General features: G+C 47.4%; 1 protein-coding gene across 4 annotated transcripts in view; it reads right to left on the reverse strand.

The window, feature by feature from the left end:
• The window catches only part of OSBPL6 (oxysterol binding protein like 6), a 690,319-nt gene that overhangs the window by 94,013 nt on the left and 571,496 nt on the right, over positions 1–24,810 (reverse strand). For all 4 annotated transcript variants that reach the window (XM_085645216.1, XM_085645218.1, XM_085645217.1 and 1 more), the window contains one exon: positions 3,693–3,771. In XM_085645216.1, coding sequence (XP_085501342.1) covers positions 3,693–3,771 — 79 coding nt within the window. The remainder of the gene's footprint in view (positions 1–3,692; positions 3,772–24,810) is intronic.

Raw genomic sequence — 24,810 nt, forward strand, 5'->3', positions numbered from 1 at the left:
AGTAGGTGATTAGAGCCTTGAGGTTAGGCAAAACTAGTTGTGAAGTAGACAAGGCTAAGTCAAAAGACACTGATCATTTTCCGAAATGGCAAACACAGAAAGTAGAAAATCTACATGTGTGTTCCTTCGAAGATGGTGCTGTTGTTGTACAGGATTACTAATGCTTTTGTGGAGTGTGTTGGCTTTAATGGTCTCATTTAAGGTTACATTATAAACAATAGAAGGTCATAGTGAGAATAAGACTGATGTAGAAAAGGTTCAGAAGATTTATCCAACTAAGATAGATAGAAATTATTTACATAAAGATAGGTCCATAACTGATTTTTCTAACAATGTTTTCTCAAAATTATTATATGAAGACGCAAAAACAATGGACGTGAGAGACTGCTATGTATTCATGCAGTTGCCGGCATCAGTGTCTGAGGGAGTGACGTACCATCACCTTCCAGTGACATATGGAATAACATGTAGCGTATTAGCAAGTTTGTTTTACAAAATAGGGAAACTAGAATATTATTTTCCAGATGTAGATAACATATTTTCACAAGTACCCGTAGTCCATAAACTGAATAAAGTTAAACCTGGTAAAGTGTTAGGTGAATTTTTCTTAGAAACTAAAGAATTAACATGAGAGTCAGTATTCAAAAATAATCTAACTTGTAGTCTGAAAAGAGAGGAGAAGACTTTCTTAGATATGGTAGAAGAAAAGACGAATAAAAATGCAAAAGAAGGCATCTGAGGGAAAAGAAGCAAAGACAGTTTGGGATGTTGAAAGAGAAAAACATTTGAAAGGAGAAGCTAGTCCAGCAATGGCTCTGGATTGGCCTCAGAAAGGGAAATTGTGTATTAGAAGAAATCAACCTGCATATGATAACTATTTCATAGGTGCAAGTGATTGCCATGATACTTATAGAATCATGGGTGGATGGGGATTTAAAGGAGGAAATGATCCGGTATTTCCTAGATTATATTTTATCTGCAGGAATAAAGCTTATTATCGATTACCCGACCATTGGTATGGCACATGTTATCTAGGCCTGGTTTTCCCAAGGACATTTCAAGTGGGAAGAGGAAAAGATGGTGCCCACAAGATAGGTAGACAACTAACACGTAGAAGAAGAGAATCTTGGTCAGAAATTGTAGGAGACATTTTTGGAGCGTTGATACCAGCAGTTGGAATATCTCTGAATGCACATATAATTAGAAAATTATCAACAGTAGTGGATCGCTTGTCAACAAGCACTGCTGGAGGATTTTTATTGGTAAATACCGAAATGGTTGCCATGAGAGCCATGGGGATGCAAAATCGACTTGCCCTTGAATATAATTTTAGCAAAAGAGGGTGGAGTCTGTGGAATGCTGAAGGTTCAACATTGTTGTACTTATATTCCTGACGAAAGTCAAGATTTAAAGACGTACATAAAGAATATAACTGATTTGCATGAGGAGATCGTTCCACTGGAGGTTGAAGGAATTTGGGAAAAGATTGGAAAAAGATTTTCTACTATTAAAGATTTTTTACTAAAATTAGGTAGTACCTTTATTGGTAAAATTTTATTTTCAGTAACATGTGTGATTATTCTAGTATTAATTCTGAGATTAGGATGTTTATGTAGCAAAAGACGAAAAATACGAAATAACACAAAAAGAGAAACTATAAAGAAAAGAGAGAAAGAAAGAAAAGAAAGAGAATTTGAAGAGGTAGAATTAGAAGAATGGAAAGAGAATATGTATAAAAAGACAAGGGAAGAAGAAACAGGGGAAACAATCATGTGATCTAACAAAATATTGAGTGAACTGAATTAATTTCTATTTACACATTTTATAAAAAATTAAGGGATTGTGGTGGTATTAGAAATCACCAAAGGGGGGATTGATGGAGCAGGTAAAGCAAAATTTTGTATACCTCCTCTATTTTGCATGAAAATACTAATTATATAACCTACTTATATTATAATTTGACTAACAGTTTGCTGTGTTATATTAATCAACCATTTGCATTTTTATTAGACACCAATTACACGTGGGACTTATTGCTATTTGCATGGCAGAATAACTCTAATAACTAAATTATGTACGTATATTAATAGTAGTACATGTGGTAATAGGATATCGCATGATTTATGTTGCTTTTGTGATGTTTGCGTTCCCGTTTTGGACCGTAATGGTGAGTTTTATTGCTTTACATGTCACTAAAGGCTAGGAAAATACTAAAACATAAAGGGATTAGTGAGGGTTTAACATTAGAATCTTCATTTCTTTGTATTAATTACTCTTTTGTGTTTGTTTTGCTTAAGTTGGCATTTGGGCCTACCAAATCATGGCATCCAAAATGGAGTTCAGAAGTGGCCACCGTCTTGTGAGCGCGATGCCTACTGCGCAGACTCGGATGGCTCCGTAGACCTCCAGGCGACCCCAAGGCACAGTGTTCCTGGTCAAGGATAGGAACATGGAGGACTGCCAAACTTCAGTCAGTAAAATCTGGTCTAAATGAACAATTGGGACATACAAGCAAAACTTTTACATTGTTGCATAAGGGCAAAATGGGCAGAGGAAGTGAACAAGCAAAATCCATGAGAACATCAAGTGATGTAAGAATCGGACGTTTCCAATCAGCCAATCGTCTGCCTTCTTGGCCTAAGAATGTTTCATGTTATCCCGCATTTCATTATAAAAAGGGTAGTAGAATAGGGAGGGGTTTGGATTGAGAAGAGAGGCGTTCTGGATTCTAAGCATCCTGCGGTTCTCGATGACTGCACACCCCTACCGTCCCCACAGACGATGACAGATGCTTGCACGAATTGTGGTCCTTTGAAGATCTTTGGGACTGTAATGTGCTAAGCAAAGAACTTTCGGCCTTTGAGCTTTGGCCTGCTTTATTTGGACAATTTAACGGCTAAATTCGGTTATGCAGTGCCAAATGAATTAGGAAAAAAATCCAGATAGCAAGAATAGGTAACTATAAATGTCATGCGATTTGTACTGATTGAACAAAATTTTAAACTTTGATTGACCAAAATGCTAATATTAATTGCAAACAATATTTAGATAAACAAATATTTGATTAACAGAAATTACGAGTTTGTGGTTTTTCAATGAAGAGAGTAGAGAATTCTGAGTCTTAAATGTGTTTTAGCTGGTTCTAAATCACCATCAACCAGTCCAACTAATTGGTCCATCGACCAAGTGGTGGAGTGCCTTGATGTTTAAGGTTAGGATTCTATAGGTGGTGATGCTAATGTATCTTCTGTAAAATAACTTGTCTTCCCTATAGGTAAGAAGGTACTCCCCCACATGTCCAGCGCTTGATTCTATCATTCCCTCCTGTGTGCAGACTCGTGAGTGGAGACGTGTGAATGTTGGTGTTATGGGCCCCACCAATGAATGCATGTGTGAATGAGCTAGTGTGACGTCGGGTCTGCGACGCAGGGAGGATAGTTGTAAATTTGCCCTCTTTTTCCCCGGTCTCTCTCGCGCTGGATCACTACCTATTACTATCGAATCAATACACAAGCACTGATTTCTCGTCTGCAGAGCAGTACATGAAAATAAACTGAAGCACGTATAGAATGCAACTCTATTCATGGTGATTGAAACATATTCACATCGTTTAGGCATGGTTGGATTCAACACAGAAATTAAAAATTTCAACATTGACAGAATTAATCACAGAAAAATCACTAGCAACTTACTTTGGGAGTGCTACATTCACTGTTCCGAATGGTAGTATTTCCATTGACTTGCCCCAGAACTTATTTTTCCATCTAATATCTAAATGTAATGATTAAAGGATTAGAAAATGCATTGAAAAAACAAAGTTATATCACACTGCACTGGTAGCATAAACTGATGATATAAGTATGCTGGGATATTACATATGTTTTACATTCTATTTTATATTCTATTATGAAGTATCAGCACAACACTTTTAACAATTTTCATATCTGAATATCTGAAGCCCCTGACTTCATATGCCATCATAGTTAACAATTCAACTTCATTAACCTGAATTATCTCTAACAGAGCTTCAACGTTGAATTGTATTGTTCCCTCTATTCCACCAGCAAGTCACTCCATTCTGACTATACTTACACAGTGCATTTATATTTGCACAGAGACCAAGCGCATAGAATGCAATTATTGGTATATATCTGGTTGTGGACAGTATAATGAATCACTAATAAAATGTATTTATCATTTTGTAGAACCGAGACAAGTCTCACTCTTATGGGAGGAAAACACCAAAAAATCTGCAAAAAAAGACGCAAAAACAAAACACCAGGGCTGCTGTTGATGTGCACATCAGGGGGTGTGGGTCACCTTTCTTACTTCAAACCCTGTTTTCTGCTACTTCAAACAATGGCAGAACCCTTCTTCCAGTGCACAGACCGGGCTGCCCACCCTAGTGGTGTGGCTAGCCTTCTGGGGGTGTACACCTCCTTAACTATCTAATTTCCCACCAGCCCGGGTGCTGAGGTAGGACTGTGTCCTCCTCTGGGAGTCGGCACTGGTGCATATCAGGTGCGGTGCAGCCTTTGAAGCTCACCGCCTGGATATGTCACTTCACAAGCCTTCCTAAGAGTGGTCACACTGACCGGCAGGAGGTTAGAATCCTGTCATGGCGGTGGAATGCGCGGGATTGACAGCCAGAGCACAGAGAAGCTGGGGCAACCATGTGCACAACCTCTAAGGTAGGCAACTGGGTGCATGTCAATCATCCTCGACATGAGATTCATGTTAGGGGTAAGAAGGCACGTTGTTTAGGTGGTATCACGAGGGTGCTGCCAACCTCGGGTTTGACCGGGTGCCAGGCCATGTTATCCTATTGGCCGTCTGTCACTTATAGCGTCCTTTAATGGTAAATGGCACTATAAGGTTATACGGTCATATAAGCTTGCACTTAAATGTCCACACATTTGATATAATGCACCCTACCTCTTGGGCTTTAGAAGGCCTTCCTTTGGGGTGATTAGCATATATTAAAGATAGTGCATCGACTTTGCCACACATGGTGAGGGTAAAGTTAAGTTCCAGCAATTTTCACTGCTCCTGCAGTTTGCAATGGCAGGCCTTCTGTCAGTAGTTTATTTGGGCCACCCAGGGTGGCAAAAACAGTGCTGCAAGCCGCCCTGGGGCCCCCATTACCACCAATGCCCTGGGTACCACTGGTATCATAATCTAGGAACTTATAAGGAGGGTGAAGCCACTGCCTATTGGGATTGCCAATTTACACTTAATAGTTTTGGGGCGAGAGTCATAACCATCAGCATTGGAGAACAGAGGCATTGGGGGGCGGGGTGACCATACAAAATGGGCTCTTTCCTGCAGTGGTTGGTTTCCAAAAACCAGAAAACTGAGATAACAAAACCAACCAAGAAATGGTTTAATTTCATGGTTCAGTAATCTTGGACACAAACGGGGACCTTATGTGATAGTGAAACAAACAATTGCCTTCTAAACAAAATGCTATAGATGCTACAATGAGTACGAATTATGAATCAGGTGGTTTGCATAGATGTGTATGTAAATTCAAAAATAAGCACTAAATTGCTATTTGTGATTTGTAATTCTAGAGGCTGTGTCATGGGCTTTTACAGCAAACTCATATTAACGGATAACATAGACTTAACTATAGTCAGGAACCACGAAAACCTTGTATCAAACTACCAACTACCTCCAAATGAGGCTGATATATAAGACAGTAAAATAATTATTAGAATATAATTATTACAGTAGATAACCCAGTGAACGTGACATGTAATTCCCACCAAAACTCCACCAAAACCAATCTCTTATGATTACTGTGCTATCCTGGGCAATGGCGTTGTATGGCCCCCGGTGGCAGAAATTTACTAGTGGATTGTTTATCCAGGTTGCCCATAAAAGAAGACCAAGATTCGAGTATTATTGATGATGGTTTAGAAAAAGTTGTATCCATATGTCAAGTATCTAATGGATGTATTAAACAAGATCAATGGGTTGAAACATGTTACCAAGATAAAGAATTTCAAGAAGTCATTGAACATAATGAATATGCTACTTACCAGTATGCATCTGTTCTTGGCATGTAGGGCTGCTGACATTCATATCTGTGCATAGATCGCCGCCTAGTGTTGGGTCCGGATGTTTGCACGTTGTTGTCCTGGAAGAGTCTTCAAAGTATCACGAGATAGGTGACTCCTCCCCTGGACCACAGTGCGCATGGGCATCCTCTCCATCCTTAGATTGTTTTTCGCCATTGTGGCAGTGATAGAGTAGATACAGTAAGTGATGACCATGCTATACAGTAAGTCTGAGTGCTGCAGCCGCTACAGGCGCCGGGGAGGAGGGTGGGCGATATGAATGTCAGCAGCCCTACATGCCAAGAACAGATGCATACTGGTAAGTAGCATATTCAGTCCGAGGCATGTGGGCTGCTGAATTCATATCTGTGCATAGAATACATAGCAGTACCTCCTATTAGCGGCGGCTACCCGTGCCAGCTGCAGCAGTCTGAAAAAGAGTTTTGAGAACAGCCTGTCCCACAGCTGCCTGCTGTTTTGAGTGTACATCTACACAGTAGTGTTTGGTAAATGTATGGATAGTGGACCATGTGGCTGCTCTACATATTTCCTGTAAAGGAATGTTTCCCAGGAAAGCCATGGAGGCCCCTAACTTCCGTGTTGAGTGGGCTCTTGGGGGAATCGTTAATGTGCGTTTAGCTTTTAGGTAGTAAATCTGAATACATTTAACGATCCATCTGGCTATACCTGCTTTGGAAATGGCGTTGCCCTTGTGTTGTGGAGAAAAGGCAACGAAAAGTTGTTTTGTCTTCCTAAAGTCCTTAGTTCTGTCTATATAGTACATGAGGGCCCTCTTTACATCTAGTGTATGGAGCATTCTCTCAGCGACATTCTGTGGATTTTGAAAGAAAACAGGCAGTTCAATAGTTTGATTCATGTGGAACTGCGATATTACTTTAGGCATGAATTTGGGGTTGGTACGTAGTACGACCCTGTTTGCGTGAACCTGAATTAATGGCTCTTGAATGGTCAGTGCCTGGAGTTCACTAACTCTTCTTAACGAAGTAATTGCAACTAGGAAAGCTACTTTCCCGGTGAGGAATTGAATCTCACATGAATGGAGAGGTTCGAAGGGTGGACCCATCAGTCTGGTGAGGACCAAATTGAGGTTCCACACCGGTGCTGGTGGGTGTCTTGGGGGAATTACTCGTTTGAGTCCCTCCAAGAAGGCTTTGATGGCAGGCACTCTGAATAAAGAGAGGTGCTACCTGTTTTGGAGATAGGCTGCTATTGCGGTTAAATGGATACGTATTGAGGTGTATGCCAGATTGCATCGGTATAGGTGTAAGAGGTAACAGATAATGTTTTGAATGGATGCGTCTAGCGGGTTAATGTCATTGTTGTTTCAATAAATGACAAACCTCTTCCATTTAGCCGCATAGCAAGCTCTGGTAGTGGGTCTTCTGGCCTCCTTGATGATATTCATACAGTCAGGTGGCAGGTTCAGGTAGCCAAATTTTAAGACTTCAGGAGCCAGATTGCCAGGTTCAGCTGTTGCGGATCTGGGTGCTGAATTTCGCCATGGTTCTGCGTTAAAAGTGCGGGTTTGATCCGCAGCCTCTGATGCGGCACCACGGAAAGTTCTAGAAAGGTGGTGTACCATGGTTGGCGCGCCCATGTGGGAGCAACTAGGATGAGCGTCAGAGAGTGTTGTCGCAGTTTGCGTGCCACTAGCGGTATTAATGGCTCTGGGGGAAAAGCGTACGCAAATCTGCCTGACCAGTTCATCCATATCGCATTGCCCTGTGACTGAGGATGTGGGAACCTGGCGGCAAAGCTTTGGCATTTTGCGTTTTCGTTTGTGGCGAATAGGTCTATCTCTGGATGACCCCATTGTTGGAAGTACGGTTGGAGTACTGATGGGTGTAGCTCCCACTCGTGCATCTGGTGGCTGTGTCTGCTGAGCAGATCCGCCATCTGGTTGTCCTTGCCGGGGAGGTGTTCCGCCATGAGGAATATGTTCCTCTGAATGGCCCACTTCCACATGCTCTGAGCCAGATGAGACAACTGTGGAGAGTGTGTTCCTCCCTGCTTCTGTATGTAGTACATGGCAGTCATGTTGTCCGTCCGGATCAACACGACTTTGTTGCACAAGTGTACTTTGAATGCCTTCATGGCTAGGAAGATTGCCATCAGTTCCAGAACGTTGATGTGCATCTTCTTTTGTTGCGTTGTCCATAGTCCCTGCACTGTGTGAGTGAGTACATGAGCTCCCCAACCCTGGAGAGAGGCGTCCGCTGTCAGTATTATTTGTGGAACAGGCTCTTGGAACGGTCGGCCCTTGCAAAGGTTTTGTGGATTCCACCAATGCAGAGAGTTGTATGCCCGACCGCTCACCAACACTAGGTCTTTTAATTGCCCGTGAGCCTGATTCCATTGACGTGCCAAGCACTCCTGAAGCGGGCGCATATGTAGTCTTGCGTGCGGGACTATGAAGATGCAGGAGGCCATCATGCCTATCAACTGCATGAACACTCGCGCTGGAAGGGAGTGTTGAGGTTTGAACTTTGAGATCAGCAGTTGCATGCTGTTGATCCTCACTAAATTTGGCTGCGCTGTGGCTGCCAGAGTGTTTATGGTGGCGCCCAGGTACTGTCGTACGTGTGCGGGTTGGAGATGTGATTTTGGGTAATTTAGTGAGAATCCCAGACTGTGAAGAAGGTGAATGGTGAGGGACATGTGGCTGGCACATTGCTGGGCTGACTTTGCCTGAACAAGCCAGTCGTCCAGGTAAGGGTAGACGTGAATGTGTTGTCTCCGTAGATGTGCCGCCACCGTAGCGAGGCACTTGGTGAAAACCCTGGGTGCTGTTGTCACTCCGAAGGGGAGAACTTTGAATTGATAGTGCTGATCCTGAATAGTGAACCTGAGATATTTTTTGTGTGATGGGTGTATGGGTATGTGGAAATACGCATCCTTGAGGTCTAGTGTGGCTAGGAAGTCTCCCTGACTGAGCAGCGGGAGAACCTGCTGTAGGGTGAGCATATGGAAATGCTCTGAGAGAATGTAGTGGTTGAGGGGTCTCAGGTCTAGTATAGGTCTGAGTGACCCGTCCTACTTTGGGATTCAGAAGTACAGAGAGTACACCCCTGTCCCCTGCTGGTTGACGGGCACGACCTCTATTGCACCTTTTTGCAGCATACTTAGCACTTCCTGCTGCAATAATATTAAGTGCTCTACGGACATAGGACGGTGCTTTGGCGGTATGTTGGGTGGAGTGGAGGTTAATTCGAGACAGTAACCGTGCTGGATAATGTCCCTGACCCACCTGTCTGTGGTGATGGCTTTCCACGTGGACAGGAACCGCTGGAGTCTCCCCCCGACAGGTGTTATGTGGTCGGGGGGAAGGGAGAGGGCGTCACTGTTTGTTTTTGGGGGAGGACCTGGTGTTGCCGTAACCACGTCCTCTGCCCTTGGTGCTGGAGCCACGATATCCACCTCTGTTGGTTTTATCGTAGGTACTCTGTGTGCCCCCTTTAGTGTATTGCTGCTGTGACCCCTGGCCTCTAGCTGCTCCTCTATTCCCGGGGCGACGAAAGGAGCCACTACGAAATTGCTGCCTCTGCAGAGCCCCCATTGATTTCGCAGTGTCCGTGTCTTTTTTAATTTTTTCGAGGGTAGTGTCAACCTCAGGGCCGAATAAGTAGTCGGGGTTGACTGGCTGATTTAGGATGTTGTTTTGGATCTCTGGCTTGAATCCTGAGATTCTCAACCATGCGTGTCGTCGTAACATGACGCTGGTGTTGATTGCCCTTGCTGCTGTGTCGGCGGCATCAAGGGCGCACTTGATGGATGCATTGGTAAGGAGTTGTCCCTCTCTGATGAGGAGCTCCGCTGCCTCTTTGTATTCGTCTGGCAAATGCTGGAGTAGTGATTCTAGCGTGTCGTAGTGTGAACGATCATAATGGGCCAGGAGTGCCTCTGTGTTGGCAATGCGCCAGATGTTTGCGGCTTACGCTGCAATTCTTTTGCCCGATGTCTCCAGCACTTTGGACTCCTTGTCTGGGGGAGGAGCATCACCTGTTTTCTGCGAATGGGCTCGTTTGCGAGCGTTAGCAACCACCATGGAGTCCAGAGGTAACTGACCTCTAATGTACATAGGGTCTCCGGGTGCAGGTTTGTATTTTTTTTCAATCCTGGGGTTTAGCACCCGTGCCCTAGTTGTTTCTTTGAAAATGTCCTTTGCAGGTTTCAGAACTCCTTTTAACATGGGCAGAGTTTTGACAGTTCTTTCTGAAGAGGCGAAAGTGTCCACTAAGAAGTCTTCTTCAACAGTGTCAGAATGGAGTTCTACTCCATGATTGGCGGCAGCCCGTTCTATGAGGGCATTGAAGGCAGCAATGTCCTCTGTGGGAGATGTTTTGGTGCTGTAAAGCTGCGTGTCCTGGGTATCTGGCGTGGTACCCTGGTCTGTAGGGTCATCCCATGCCTGATCTGAGTCCTGCAGAGGCTCATCAGGATCGACATCCCCAGGGTAGGTGGTATCATCTCCCATGTAGTCCTCTACTGCGTCCGTCTCCGAAGGCGTAGGAAAAAATGACTGGGGATCCCGATAGGAGGTTTGTAAGCGTTCATACAGAACTGGTTCCGACCCAGCTGGCAATTTGTGCTTGAGAGGTATTCTGTAAGAGTCCAGTCCTCTCTCTGGTGTGATCTTCCGCTTGCGGAGAATTAGTTTACCAGTGTCGGCGTCGATGAATTGCGGCTGTGAAGGCTCAGAGTCTGTGTGTCCAGTAGATGGGGACTGTGTCTAGCGGACACGTGTTCGGATCTCGAACATCTTCGGCGCCGTGGGCGGCGGCAAGCCAAAAGTGATGTTGGTTGGCGCCGCGGGTGCTTTCGGGGCCTTGTGCGTGTCGGGGCCCGACGTGGATCGGAGGGCTGCCTGTTCTCTGATGCGTTGCAACGAGGCCGCGACTTGTTGCACTGACAACGCAGAAGGCTCTTTGGAGCCGGTCGGCACCGTGGAGGTAAGCGTCGACTGCTTTGTAGCCATGGGGTCAACGATCCGTGTATCGACGGTCGATGGAGTCGACGACTTGGCGTGTGCCGCTGTCTTCGACGTGGACGCAGATGGAGTGGCCATTTTAACTTTGGTGGTCGGGCCGACGGCTTCGGAGCCGGAGGCTGAGGCGCTTTGGAGGGACCGAGGGCCTTTTTCTTCGGGTCGGTGCCGATGTCCGCCGCAGTGAGTTCGGCGCCGAAATCCCTTTTACTGCGTTCGGTGCCGACAGCCTTTGCTGCCGGCGAAGGAGTGGAGGGCTTCGAGGCCTTCAAGCTGATTACAGCCAGTTTCACTTTTGGTTTCGGTGGAACTGGTGCGACGATTGGTTTCGGTTTCGTTGAAGGGAATCCAGTCGTCTTCGTTAATAATGGCTCGTGCGGGATGTTCGAGGCCGGGCCCGAAGGCGCGGCCAAAGAACTTTGAGAGTGATCTCGGGTATGGCCCGGAGGCGATCCCTCGACCTGAGCCTTAGAATGACGCACTTTGACGGCCTCCGTATCGACGGGTGGGCCTGGCTCCTCGCTGGAGCTATCTTCTTCGGCCCCAAAGGCCTCATCGTAGTCTCCTACCTCGTCGATGACTTCTTCCCTTTGAAAAAGCACTTCATCGTCGTCTTCCGATCGGGAATCGTGTTCGGAAGCGGGGCTGGAGTTTACTTCTTCCACGCTTTCTGCGTCCTCGTCCTCTGTGCTGAAGATGTTGGCCGGGGCAGGCGCTGATTGCTGCGCTTCTAATCTCGCCGCCCGTCGATTCCGGAGAGTCTTCTTCGATTGGAATCGGGCACAGGCCATACATTTCGACTCATCGTGATCCGGTGAGAGACATTTGTTGCATACCGGGTGGACGTCGATGTGAGGGTATTTAGCGTGGCATAAAGGACACCGTTTGAATGGAGTCCTCGATTCCATCGTCGATGTAAGTTCGATGTTCGGACCAAACGGATCCGAAAGGCTGGAAGAAGGTTCTAAACTAGTAAACAAGGTAGTCGATACCGAACGGGAACAGTACCGACGAAAACTAAAGGCCTTTTGGCCTTAAACAGAATTTTCCTAACTTGAGCTAAGATAAGCACATCCGAACCCAATGGCGGAAAAAAACAATCTAAGGATGGAGAGGATGCCCATGCGCACTGTGGTCCAGGGGAGGAGTCACCTATCTCGTGATACTTCGAAGACTCTTCCAGGACAACAACGTGCAAACATCCGGACCCAACACTAGGCGGCGATCTATGCACAGATATGAATTCAGCAGCCCACATGCCTCGAACTAAGTTGGGTTGGCCAGGAAAGAAGGATTTAAATAAGCATTTGTTACCTTACTTGTATGTTGTTAATGAATTGTCTGTTTTGAATAATTTAATGTTTCGGGGTGAACAATTGGTTGTACCCCAAAGCATGAGGCAGGTCATTTTAGATATGGCTCATGTAGGTCACCCTGGCATGAGCAGTACAAAAAGAAGAATTTGCAGTGATTTTTGGTGGCCAGCCAATTGACAAATGCATTGCACCCAAAGTTAGATCATGTGTGGAATGTGCAGTCAGTGACAAATGTCAAATGGAAGTCACTTATGATAAAGCTCCTGTGTCTAGACCCAGTAAAGTGTGAGAAAGAATTTCCTTGGCTATAGCAGGTCACATGTGTTTGTCGAGTACCCAAGTATTTGCCATACTTCTGATTGATCAATTATCTAAATGGCCGGAGGTCAAGTTAGTACATCAAGTAGACTCTCGCACTGTGATCCAGTTCCTCAAGGAAGTATTTGAGAAGGAAGGTTTTCCCAAATGTTTGGTCACAGACAATGGGGTGCAATTGAGGTCTTTGGAAATGAAAGAGCTTTTAGACGAACATGCAATCAGTCACATACGCACTTCGGTGTACTATTCACAAAGTAATGGCATTGTGGAAATGTGGATAAGAGTATTGAAAGATGGCTTACAGTTGGCAAAATCCAATGGAAAAAATTGTTATCAAGCGCTAAAGGACTTGTTGTGGTGTTACAGGGTTACACCCAGGTCATTGGGAGATGTGTCTCCATTTGAGAAAATGATAGGTAGAAAAGCAGTTTTCACATTAAATCAGATGTGGATGATGGAAATGAGGTCTGAGATGCATCAAGGTTTGGAAAAGGAAAAAGTTAGTCATAATTGGAGATTGGATGACAAAGTGGTGGCGAAAGGTGGACGCTTTGGTCAGGTACCACTGTTCAAGGTTGGTGATTGGGTCTGTGTAAGGAAGGGAAGAATGGTTAGATCTGGTGAGTCCAAGTTTTCTTCACCCATGAAGGTTGTCAGAGTGGGACATCAGGTGGTGGAATTATCTGTTGGAAACGTCTGGAGCATGAGTAAGGTTGTCAGGGTACCAATGTGGTTGTGGCCTAAAGGAACCAACAACAAAAGTAAAAATATGGTGTTTAGCTATGAAAGTGATGGACACCGGGGTGGGGATGTTTTGATTGGGTTCTGGGATAGTACGTTGAAAACCAAACCTGTGTGGAGCAAAGATTATGTGATGTCATGCTAGTGTTTTCCTTCTCTGTACAGCATGACATTTTGTGCTATATATTTTTATGGTTTGACTATCTCATGCATTGGAATCGATTTGTTTTGTTTGTCAGTGCTTGAGTAAATCAAATGATTATTATTTATGAAGAGCAATGTGTGGTATTCTGGCCAATGGCGTTGTATGGAATCTGGTGGTCAGCTGGAGATCTAGATTCCATACGACGACGGTTGGCCCAGGCTTTCATCTTGGAGTCATATTTTAAAGAAGAAGAATAAACCTACCTTGAAAACTACACTTGGTGTTGTGTGGTGACTCAAGTAGGAATCTTACAATTGCCCAACAAAAAGCAACAGCAATTTGCTTCACGAAATAAAACTGGACAGATTCAAAGGCCAACTGTGGACCTACACCGTGTCACTTGGATACACCCTTGACACTGACCAAACTGACCCTTAAGGAACACACCATCAGCAAAACCAAGACGGGTTGGTACCAGCACACTGTATTACATAGAGTCGAAACACTCCTACCAAAAAGCAAATTTAGAAATGGCGCTCAAAGCATCATGCTCATGCAACTAGATGGTGCCAATACCCTGTGGCCACCCTGACTCTTCACTTACACTCTATGAAGGACCCAACACCCAGCAGCAAACATTTTCAAAGTCCGTAGGAAATATGACCACATCACTCCTACGCTAATGGAATGCCAGGGGCTCCTATTGGTGGGCCATAACACCTTCAAGGCCATCTGCATCCTGTAAAAAGCTATTATGACTAGCATTCTCTCTATCTGGTTAACAAGCTCACAGTCTCTGGTCGCTCTCAGCACACGTGCATCCATGATACCATCTGACTGAATACAAAGGAGTGAGTAAAAGAAAAACCCTAGGCAACAGAGTCTTTCTCCAGCTATGCACCAAAAATCTGTGATGCCATCTCAGACAGGACTGTCCTACCACTCTTCAATTGAGATATTAGGTGAGACACATATCACTAAACAGCATGAAATAACCACACAGTTGAAGTCCACCTCCTCTCTCAGAATATGGCACCCCGCCTGGATTGTATTTCTGCCTTCAAGTCTGAAGAACTTTTGCTTCCTTTCAGCTAGGTTCCTGTTTATATTTTGTTGATATTACTTATCCTTTAGGTGAGACTTAAATCAACAAACTGTAATTTTACGAATAGTGAGTTGAAGGTCCATTATATTTACAGTAACTGGGGTTGATCCTGACAATTTTGTACACCATCCAGTCATATGTTTCTGTTCCTCTATTAGCATAGTTTGTCACATATGTAACATTATGAAACTTATTAAAGCCAGCCACTGTTATTAGATTTCGTCTGTAACAGTGCATGCCCTGCATGCGCTCCTGCTTGCGAGAGATATTCTATACAACATGGAGCTTACAACTTGCCCATTGCTTACCATTCTTTGGCTTCATTTTTTTTTTTAAATCTGTTTTTATTGGCATTTAGTAAACAAATACATGAGCAGTTGTTTCATCTTTTCTGCAGTGTGTAGCAACATTAGATGATGTGCGCCACTGGACATCAATATACATTAGATACAACAGTGAGGTTTCAAAAGCTGTTTTCGACGCAGTATTTTAACATACGGTTACTTATAGTACAGTATTTTCCCACAACCAATACATCTAGTGTATATGCACATGTTGCGGAGCTGGTTATTTTTAAATAGTCAATTAGATGCAGATAGATTGGTTAAGCTGTTCATGTGGCAATAACTGTGTACATGGTACATGGGGTGTTGAACTTGGAGTAGGGTTGGAATGCTCACGTAGGTTGGAGTATACAGAATTCTGTATTTATGCCTCCGAGGGTGCCCCTTAGCAATGCCATTGCCATAAGGTTATGATGTGCAAGTGCATCAAAGTAGTATCGTTGAGCTTGTGGCGCATGATCGGTTGCGGAAATGTGGTCTATGAGTGAGGGTCGCGTGCGCGGTGTTGGCTGTTTAGGTCAGGTGTCTGAAGGTACTGGGTTGGCAGGTCTGTGGATTGCTGTAGTGTTGCCAGGATCACATCCCAGTTTTCAGCTATAGGTACTTTCCTTAAACCCACTATTTCTTTCCGCTTGATCGCTATGCCTTCTGCTCTGGCCCACGCAATGGTGGAACGTTTCTAAGCCTGTACTTGTGGGGGATCTGACGCTTTCCATCGTTTTGTAATTAGTCGTTTGGCCGTGGCTATGCCCAGATCTAGGAACCGGGAGGTGACCTTATTATTGCGCGTCCTACGGAAGACATGTAGCAGATATGTTTGCCACTCAAAGGGTAGCTCTCTTTCCGTACAGGCACGGAGTGCATCTGCCACTTCTCTTCAGTAGGTGCTGAGGTTGGAGCAGCCCCAGAGCATGTGCACCAGGTCTTCATCAAGAGTTGCGCAGCGGGGACAGGCAGAGTCGGCTCGATGGAAGTATCTATTAATGTTAGCTGGCGTTAAGTATGCACGTTGCGTAATGAAGTATTGTATTTGCCTGAGTCGCATATATCGTGGTATACGAGTCGGGCTGGCCAATATCTGTGTCCAGATTTTATCTGAGAGCTAGCGTCCCAGGTCATGCTCCCACTTGCAAGGGGATCTAGGTTGATTGCCGCGTGATGACCCAGTGAAGCGGCAAACCAACGTACCAGGTGTCTGCCTCGTCCCATGACATGGAGATACTGGATTGTGAGGTGCATTTGTGGTTCAGTGCCTAGATCTCCCCATTTCTCTGTAAGGCTGGCCACCAGTGAGCAATGTAAGAGGAATTGTCCTGCGGGAAGTTCCTCGTTTGCTGCTAGTGTCGCATAAGGAATCAGTGATCCCTCGTGATAGAGATCACCTAAGGTCCGTATCCCAGCTTCGTGCCAATGATGCTAGTCAGCAGCTGTGCACACCGCCGGACCTCTGGGGGTGCCTTCCAAAGGGAGGGCGGGGGCATAAGGTGTGGCATGTCGTGTTAGGTAGAGGCTCCGTCGATAACACCTATAGGCCACATTCAAATATAAGGGTTCCGGGGGGCGTGTGCGTGTACCAGGATGGAAGAGCGTAAGGATCTGTAGCAGAGTGTATGGTGGACGGGTGGATGCAGTGTCGCTGCGTTGTCGGTCTGCAAACCATCTGGCGATCCATTGGAGTTGAGCCGCGAGGTAGTAGTGTTCAAAGCAAGGAGCCGCTAGACCTCCCTGATCTGTGGGCAAATATAGTTTTTTCATCGATACCCTGTGCCGGTTGGGGCCCCAGATAAAGTCCCTGATTGTCTGTTCTAGCTGGGTAAAGAAGGAGGCTGGTACATAGTTTGGCAGGTTGACAAAGTAGTACAGGAGCCTTGGTAAGGCCACCATTTTCACCAGTGCCACTCTGCCCGTGATTGCCAAGGGGAGTGTGCTCCAGAATCGCATCTGAGAGCGAATGGCTGTTAGTGCCCTGCCTAGATTGCCGTCAAAGAGGACCTGCGGTTGCCGATAGACTTGTATTCCTAAGTAACGAAACGTGTCTGCGCTCCATTGCACTCGCACCCCGTTGAGCACAAATCCTGAATCTGAGACTCCTGCTCCAAAGGCATACAGTTTGGATTTAGCGGCATTAACCTTTAGACCGGATATAGTTGCAAACTCCCCCAGTACACGGGCTAGGTCTTCCGGGATCCGACTGATGTCCCTGCAGTATATCAACAGGTCGTCGGCGTACGACACTGTGTGTACCTCGTCGCCTAGTGGGATGCCATCCTGTAGTTGGGTTGTCAAGGACTCCGCAAGTGGCTCCCTCACCAGTGCGAAGAGGAGAGGGGACAACGAACAGCCCTGCCTCGTGCCCCGTCGCACTGGGATGGCAAACATGTAGTCCCATTCGAGGGAGTCGAAAGCCTTCAAGTACAAGGCAGCCTGCCCGTGGCCATACGCATGTGGAGTAGGTCCCTACTCGAAAGAAGCGGCGTAGGTTAAGTGAGGTACTACGGGACGGTACAAAGACGTTTTGATCTGCATGCACCAGAGAGGGGACTGTTTGCACGAGTCTGTCTGCTAGAATTTTAGCCAGTATTTTGTAATCGGAGTTGAGGATGGCGAGGGGTCTGTACGAGTCCATGTCGGTGTGATATCTGTCAGGTTTAGGTAACGAGATGAGGTGTTCCTCACAGAGTGAGGGGGGAAGGTGCCCCGCAACCACCCAGGCTGCAAAAAGAGCATGCAGGCGCGGAACTAATGTTACTTGATACGCTTTATAATATTCCGCCGGGAAGCCATCAGGTTCCGGAGTTTTGCTCATTGCCAGTGACGAGATTGCCTCCCTGATTTCCTCTAAGGATATCCTAGCGTCTAGGAGCTTTGTGTGTTCTGGCGATGTCTCGGGCAGCTGTATCCGGTCGAGGAAGGATGAGAGGGCATATGGGTCTTGTAGCTTGTGGGACTGGTATAGTTGCTTATAGTGATGTGTCAGAGCTGTGCGAATTTCGCGCTGTGTATGCACTAGTAGACCAGTATCAGCCCGTAGGGCCCTTATTGGCGCGTGGGTATGTCCCTGCCTGATGAGCCAGGCTAAGAGTCGCCCCGCGCAGTCAGCGGTGGCATGCGTGCGGGCTGTGTGCGCTGCGTAGTTATGGCAGCGGAGGCGCTCCAGCAGTTCGGAGTGTTGTGTGCGTAATGCCTCTAGGTGATGGTGGTCTCTACCCCTTTCCTCGCCATGTGCCTCATACCGCAGTAGTTGTGTTTCTGTTTTAGTTAGGTCATGTTGCAAAGTCTTACGTATGTTCCAGGTCGTGTCCAGACAGTGTCCACACATTGTGACCTTGAAGGCCTCCCACTCCACTAACTCGTCCCCGTTGGTACCCTCGTTAAGTTCAAAGTAATCAAGGATGGCCGTCCCCAGCGACGAGCGAAAGGGCCGGTCCTCAAGTGCCGCCGTTTGTAATCTCCAGATGGGGGTGGGAGGGCGCCCAGTTTCCCAGTTAAGCTGTAAGAGTTGGAGGTTGTGGTCTGAGTGCGTTCGGCCTAGGTATTCTGTATGGTGTATCAGCGGGAGCAGTGTTGGAGACCCCACAATCCTATCTAATCGCACGTGCAACTTGTGTACTGCCGAGTAATATGAGTAGATCAGAGTATTAGGATTAGTGGCACACCATATGTCTATTAGTGCCCAGTAAGTCAGCCAGTCTGCGAGGGCCCGCGCGTTAGACGCTGCGGTGGTCCTGGTGAGAGGCGGAAATGATCTGTCCAGTTCGACATCTAACACTGAGTTAAAGTCTCCTCCGATGAGCCAGGGAACCCCGTTCCAATTGGCAAGGTTCCCTGTGAGGCTGACTAAAAAGGCAGACTGGTTGACATTGGGGCCATAGACGGAACCCAGGAGAATCGGCTGACCGTTGAGTCTCCCGCTAACAAATGCGTGTCTGCCCTCCGGGTCAACTAGCGTCTGTTCACTTACAAATGGGACTCCAGCTCTCACCCAGATAAGAACACCCCGCGCATGGGCCGATTAGATTGTGCCGTATATATGGCCCCTCCATCTACCTCGCAGTCACCCTAGCTCTATATGCGACTTGTGCGTCTCTTGGAGGAACGCAATGTCAACAGCTCTGCGCTGTAAATAAGCATAAATGGAATATCTGCGTGTGGGTGTGTGTATACCGCGCACATTCCATGTGATTATATTGACTTGTACCATGGTATAGTTGTTTGGCAGACAAGACTGAGCAGGAGGGGCAGGGCATATTGATGTGTGTGGCGTGTCCGCTTATTCCAACCCAGCAACATTAAAAACAGGGGGGGAGATGGAAAACAAGCTAACTTGCGCTTAACTGTGGGGGCGAGCACTGAAGTGATGCTCGTCCAAACTGTGAAGCCCAACCAGGGGCTAAAGAGAGAGAGGAAAAACTCAATGGTCAAGTGACGTCTAGTGTAGTTACTGGTGGCATGCATATAGTGTGTGTCGATTTTCCCCTTGGTGTTAGGGTGTGACCCAGTATTCCCCGTGCCAATATGTGACTTTGAATAGGAAGGGGTGAGGGCGGGCACCGGGCGGTGGTTTCTGTGCAAGGACTCGGAGAGGTCTTTCGATTACAAAGTGGGCAGATAGTGTACCTTCCAGGAGTAGCTCCTTAATCCAGTTTTCGGCGAATTCTTCTGGGTTCGCCCCTCCTTGTCCTCCAGCAGACCCACCACACGGATGTTATTGCGGCAGGAGCGCCCTTCTGCATCCTCCACCTTGTCTTCCAGGTCATGCACACGGTCAATAAGGTCTTGTAAGGTGGCCGCATGACTTTGAGTGATTGGCTTCAGTTCTGCAATTAACTGCTCCTGCGAGCACACTCTGTCTCAGAGCTTCTAGTGGTCGGCACGCAGCAAGTTAAAGTCTGATGTGACTATCAATTTTGGACTCAAGCGAGGTGCAGGTCTGGTCCAATGAGGATCCTATCTTTTCTACTGCAGCCAGCACCGAGTCTAGCTTGGTAGCTAAAGCAGCGTGTGGCGTTTCAGCTGCTGTTCCTCCTTGCGTCGTTGACTGATCTGCACTGTTGCTGAGCACATTGAGGTGCTGGTTGGTAGCGCGTAGGCGACCCATCACCAGCTGTTGCCCCGTTGGCATCCGTTATGCGGCTGTTTGGCAGATCTAGATGTCCGGTTTTCCCTTGTATGCACCCTTCTGGTGATGTGCGGTATCTTCTGCTGTGAACCTCGGTGTTCTCTAGTCAGGCGCATCCCCGTAGGTCCCCGGTGAATTTAGCGTGCCCAGCTCTTCGCTATCTCACGATGCAGGCACTGCCCAAGGTGAACTGACGACCGTTCCCAGCAGCTTGACGTGTGGAGGGGTACAGGTCTGTTGTGCCAACCAGAGGAGCCCGGTATCTGGTATCTGACGCAGTTACCCTCACCCCAGTTGCATCAGCCCAGGGGGAGGGGAGAGGAGAGGCACGGGCGAGGTGCACGCCTCAGTACTAATACGGCTGCCACTTAGTACAGCTCTGTGGCGTGACTCCAACTGTGTTGCCGCGAGGTGACCAGCTGTCACGGAGGGCTGGAAGTACAGCACCAGCCGTCCGATCCGTATTTGGGGTTGCAGCAAGGTGTAGAGGGTCTTTCTTATGTAGAGTCCCCTCGTGCCGACAGAAGGCCCAACCGTTTAAATGGGCACGCAGTCCTGTTTGCGCCAGTTGTCTGTCCCCTGAGCGCCTCTCCCGCAGTGTGGTAGCGAGTATTATGATCTTCTGCCGTTCTTCGCAGATGTTGAGGCCTGATGTGTTCACTAATCACCACCTAGTGAGGACCTGCTGCCCACGTGTGGACTCAGTTTTCCCCTTGATGTAGCGCAGGTGGTAGAGAGTAATCACCGTCAGCAAGTCGAGTTGGGAGAAGGGTGGGAGGGGGTGCACCCCCAGCACCTCACCTGCAGCTAGAGGGATGAGGCGGTAAAGCAGAGCGAGACGGCCCCTTGAAAGCGGAGCAGTGTTGAGGAAAGGCAGCAGGCAGGAACTGCCAAAAGGTCTCTACAAGACGCAGTGACTATTCTATCCCACCCCGCGGGCAGCAGGCGAGGCTCCCGGTTTTACCATTCGCCCAGTCACGGCTTAGGCCCGATCTGGCCCCCGGGCCCGAGACACAGCAAGGCCGCTCTGCTCTCCCTCAGTGTCAGGTGGCAAAGATGGAGTCCCCCTGCCCCCACAAACATGGGATCTATCCAGTGGGGGAGGTTCTCTGGGGCAGCAATCACCGGGAACTCCCTCGTATCCGTCCACCGGCCCTCCAAAGCCTCCCGCTCAACTGCGTCCGTCGCTCCTCTCAGAACAGGGGGTCTTGGGCGTACATCACGAGCGCGCCCGCCAGTTTCCCGCCCCCGGAACTTCAGTAGGACGGGCATATGCGTCTCTGTCCAGTAATGTCGTGTAGGCCGTAGCAGGCTTAAAAGGGAAAAGCCTGCGATCCAGCTGCGTGTTCGTCAGCCTCCCCGCTGTCGTGGCAGCAACCACAGTAGTGTGTAGGGTAGAGGATAGCCCAGCCACTTCAGTCGCGATGTAGGAGTGTTGATCTGGCCAGCAGTTGGTGGGTTGCGCCGGCAGGTCTCTGTGTGGACCCAGCTGATGAGTGCAGCATTGGCGGGCTCAATAGGGGCCAACTAGCCCGGGGCACAGTACCTTGTAGAGGACGTGAATGCGCGACACGCATCTGTAGGCCTCAGCGCGTCACCTCCAGAAGGCTCTCCCACTGGGCCGCACTGCCCGATCACCTCGTCTCATCCAGCAAGGACCGGAGGCTTGCTCACATTTGCAGCGGCTACTCCGCAGCTACGGCCGAGGGAGTCAGGCGCCGCACCGCAGCGGAGAGGCCCGGCAGCGCAGGTTTGCAGATCAGAGGCCTTGCCTGCGGCCGCAGAGCCACACCACCCGAAGGACGTCTCACCGGCAAGGCCCTCCGCGCCCGTAGCTCCGGCCGGCAGCGGTCCGCCCACACGAGACAGGGTGCATGGGCGACGCGCCGCGGCACAAGCTCAACTCCGCGGCTCGAGTGTGCCTGGGTGGCGGGGAATAATCAGGTTTAGCAGGATAATTAGGGGTTCTCAACCGGAGCTCTAGCGACTAGCGTCCGCCATGTTAGGTTGGCTGGCCACGCCCCCACCATTCTTTGGCTTCATTGTCATTTTTATGTGCTGCCTTCTAATAGGCCAGCATGTGCTGACTTCACTTTCTCTTCTTTTGGTTGGAGCATGGACCAACTACTGATTACTTCAGCTTGATTGCTGTCCTTCTGCTGATCCCCCCTGTTATTGAGGTGCTACTTTAATATGTTTTTATTCCCCTGTCGTCCTTGACTGTGCTGCTTGTTCCCTCCCCCCTCATTGTCCATATTGTCAAGAAAGATTGCTCAGGCAATAAAACTGACCATTTACGAAAGATAATTCCCAAAGTTAAGGTACTTAACCTGAATTTGCAATCATGGTGGTCTGATACATGGACCTCATTACGAGTAAACACAGCATCTGAAGGAATAGGTGTGCCGAGACAAATAAATCAACAGTAAAGACCTTGGGTAATGTAGTTTATACCCACAGCAGATGCAAATGAATTTGTGTAAAAAACAGGACCACTCAAATCAAGAAAATGATGGTGATAATTTGTATAACTAATGTTTATTATTTACAATTTAATTTGACTCAATTTAATTTAGGCATTGAATATTATAATTTATAACCCTAAATATTGGCAAAAAGATGAGAAAGTGAAAGTCTGTTTTCCACTGTTGTTAACGCGTCCTGTGTGACGCTGTATTTATTACCGTTGCTGGGAAACTGTGGTCATGTGACCAAGACGGAGGAAGGTCGAAACACGTTACTGTTTTCATGGTGTTGAATGAGAAAACACCTTGTCTAAATGGCTCTGTAAGTGTGGCTGGATTTCTTCCGTGCTTCAGAAGACAAACTGTGCATAGACTGGCGGTGGCAACTGCTGCTCCAACCCCTACCTGCCTTGCGAGGCGTCTCAACAACTGCAATGACACACACACACACCAGAGATGCAAAAGAGGCCCCGTTCTACAAGTTGGCTGGGGCTTCACTGGTTCCTGCATCTGCAGTCTTTTGTTGTCCAAGGTATTGGAACTGCTTCAGCCCGCCCCACGGCGCAAGCCAAGCAAGGGCCGCTGCCAGGCGCAGCCCGTGACTTCACGGGAGGTGAGATTCACTGTAATCATAGCCCACGGCCCGGCGGACGCTTATCCTGGGGGCTTGAACGTATCGGGGACCCGAGGAAACACTGGGACTATACACACCGGGGCCTGTCATCACCGCGGCTTGCCCTGCACAGCGCCAGCCCATACGGGCGTAATTCAGCCAAGATTCCCCACGCAACATCTTGCCAGGAATGGAGAACTCTGGGAGTTGCAGTTCCCATTGTACTGCAATTAATGTGCGAACACATGACCTGGGGCGGCGAGCACTCCCACCAATGGGAATGATTGCAGGACATTTGGCGTGGTTAGGATGAGATTCGGAAAGCAGCGGCATCTGATGAAGGCGGAAATCGCCGAAATGCATTATGCCACAACACTGTCCATTAACTCCTTGCATGCTTATGACGAGTCCAGCTCGTCATGAGGCACAGTGGAGCTGTGCTCATGATGAGCTGGGCTTGTCATAACGGCTGCGCTCGCCCACGCGCGATTGATTCCCCGCCTGTGCGGGAGAATCTATCAGTGGGCGGGGTCGTGATGAGCTTAGCTCATCATGAGCACAGCTCCACTGTGCCTCATGACGAGCTGGGCTCGTCACGAGCACCGGGGCGCCGTGCGCCCCCCCTCCCCGCGCCGTGGGGAATTACCCCCGCAGCGAAGGGGTTAAAGCTGTTTCCTCAAGGTTTCCCCGAGTGGCCTCTACTTCTTCAGAATGGAGGGGTTTGTGTGATATATATATATGTATGTGTATATAATATAATATAAATTAGCAAGAACTTTGTGATTTTGTATCTATACATTGGACAGATAGAGCATTTAACAGTCTCCTTTTTTTCAGGGATCCTGAGATCTTTATCGCACCTCTCAGAAGAAATGTTCTTTCACGCTGAGTTGCTGGCAGCAGTATAGGAATATCTCAATTTCATGGACATAAGAAATAGACCATAACTGTCTGGAAGCATCTCTGGAGACATGGCTTAGCACTTAATACTTAGCAAGCTCGGGGATGGATACTCTAAACTTCCTGGTGTTTTAGCCCATCTCAAAGAAGGAAAGACAGACAGTCTTTACAGAGGGAGGCTTCCCATGTTACAGGTCAATAGAATGTGCAAAACCATCCCTCAGACAGACATTTCCCAGCAGACCATGAACTTACATGTAGTTTTGATTTGTAGTGACTATATTGGATTTCTGGGTGTGAGAAATGGGGTTGTCAGGGTGAACCACAAAAAGTCACTAAATTAACCTGTGCTTAACCTTTTGGCAACCTGCTACAAAAGCAGTGAAGCTTAACTTAGAAGCAAATTGTAAAGTATTTATGCACCACTTAAACAGTAATTAAGTGAAAACAGAATACAAGAAAAAATCCCCAACAATTTAGAACAATAGAGTACATTTTCACAAATGATTTGACATCAAAACAACACAAATCTAATCAGTAGAACTGGACTCATGAACTTTGAGGTTTAAAGTAAAAACAAGCTCCTAAAAGATCAAAGCACCAAGCACGGACGTCTAGTCTCACGAGACCGGGGCAAAGTTGAAAGTTGCAGCCAACTGTGATGAACCACGGTTGGG

This window comes from Triturus cristatus, chromosome 3_1 (genome assembly GCF_964204655.1).
Source record: "Triturus cristatus chromosome 3_1, aTriCri1.1, whole genome shotgun sequence".
Lineage (NCBI taxonomy): Eukaryota > Metazoa > Chordata > Amphibia > Caudata > Salamandridae > Triturus > Triturus cristatus.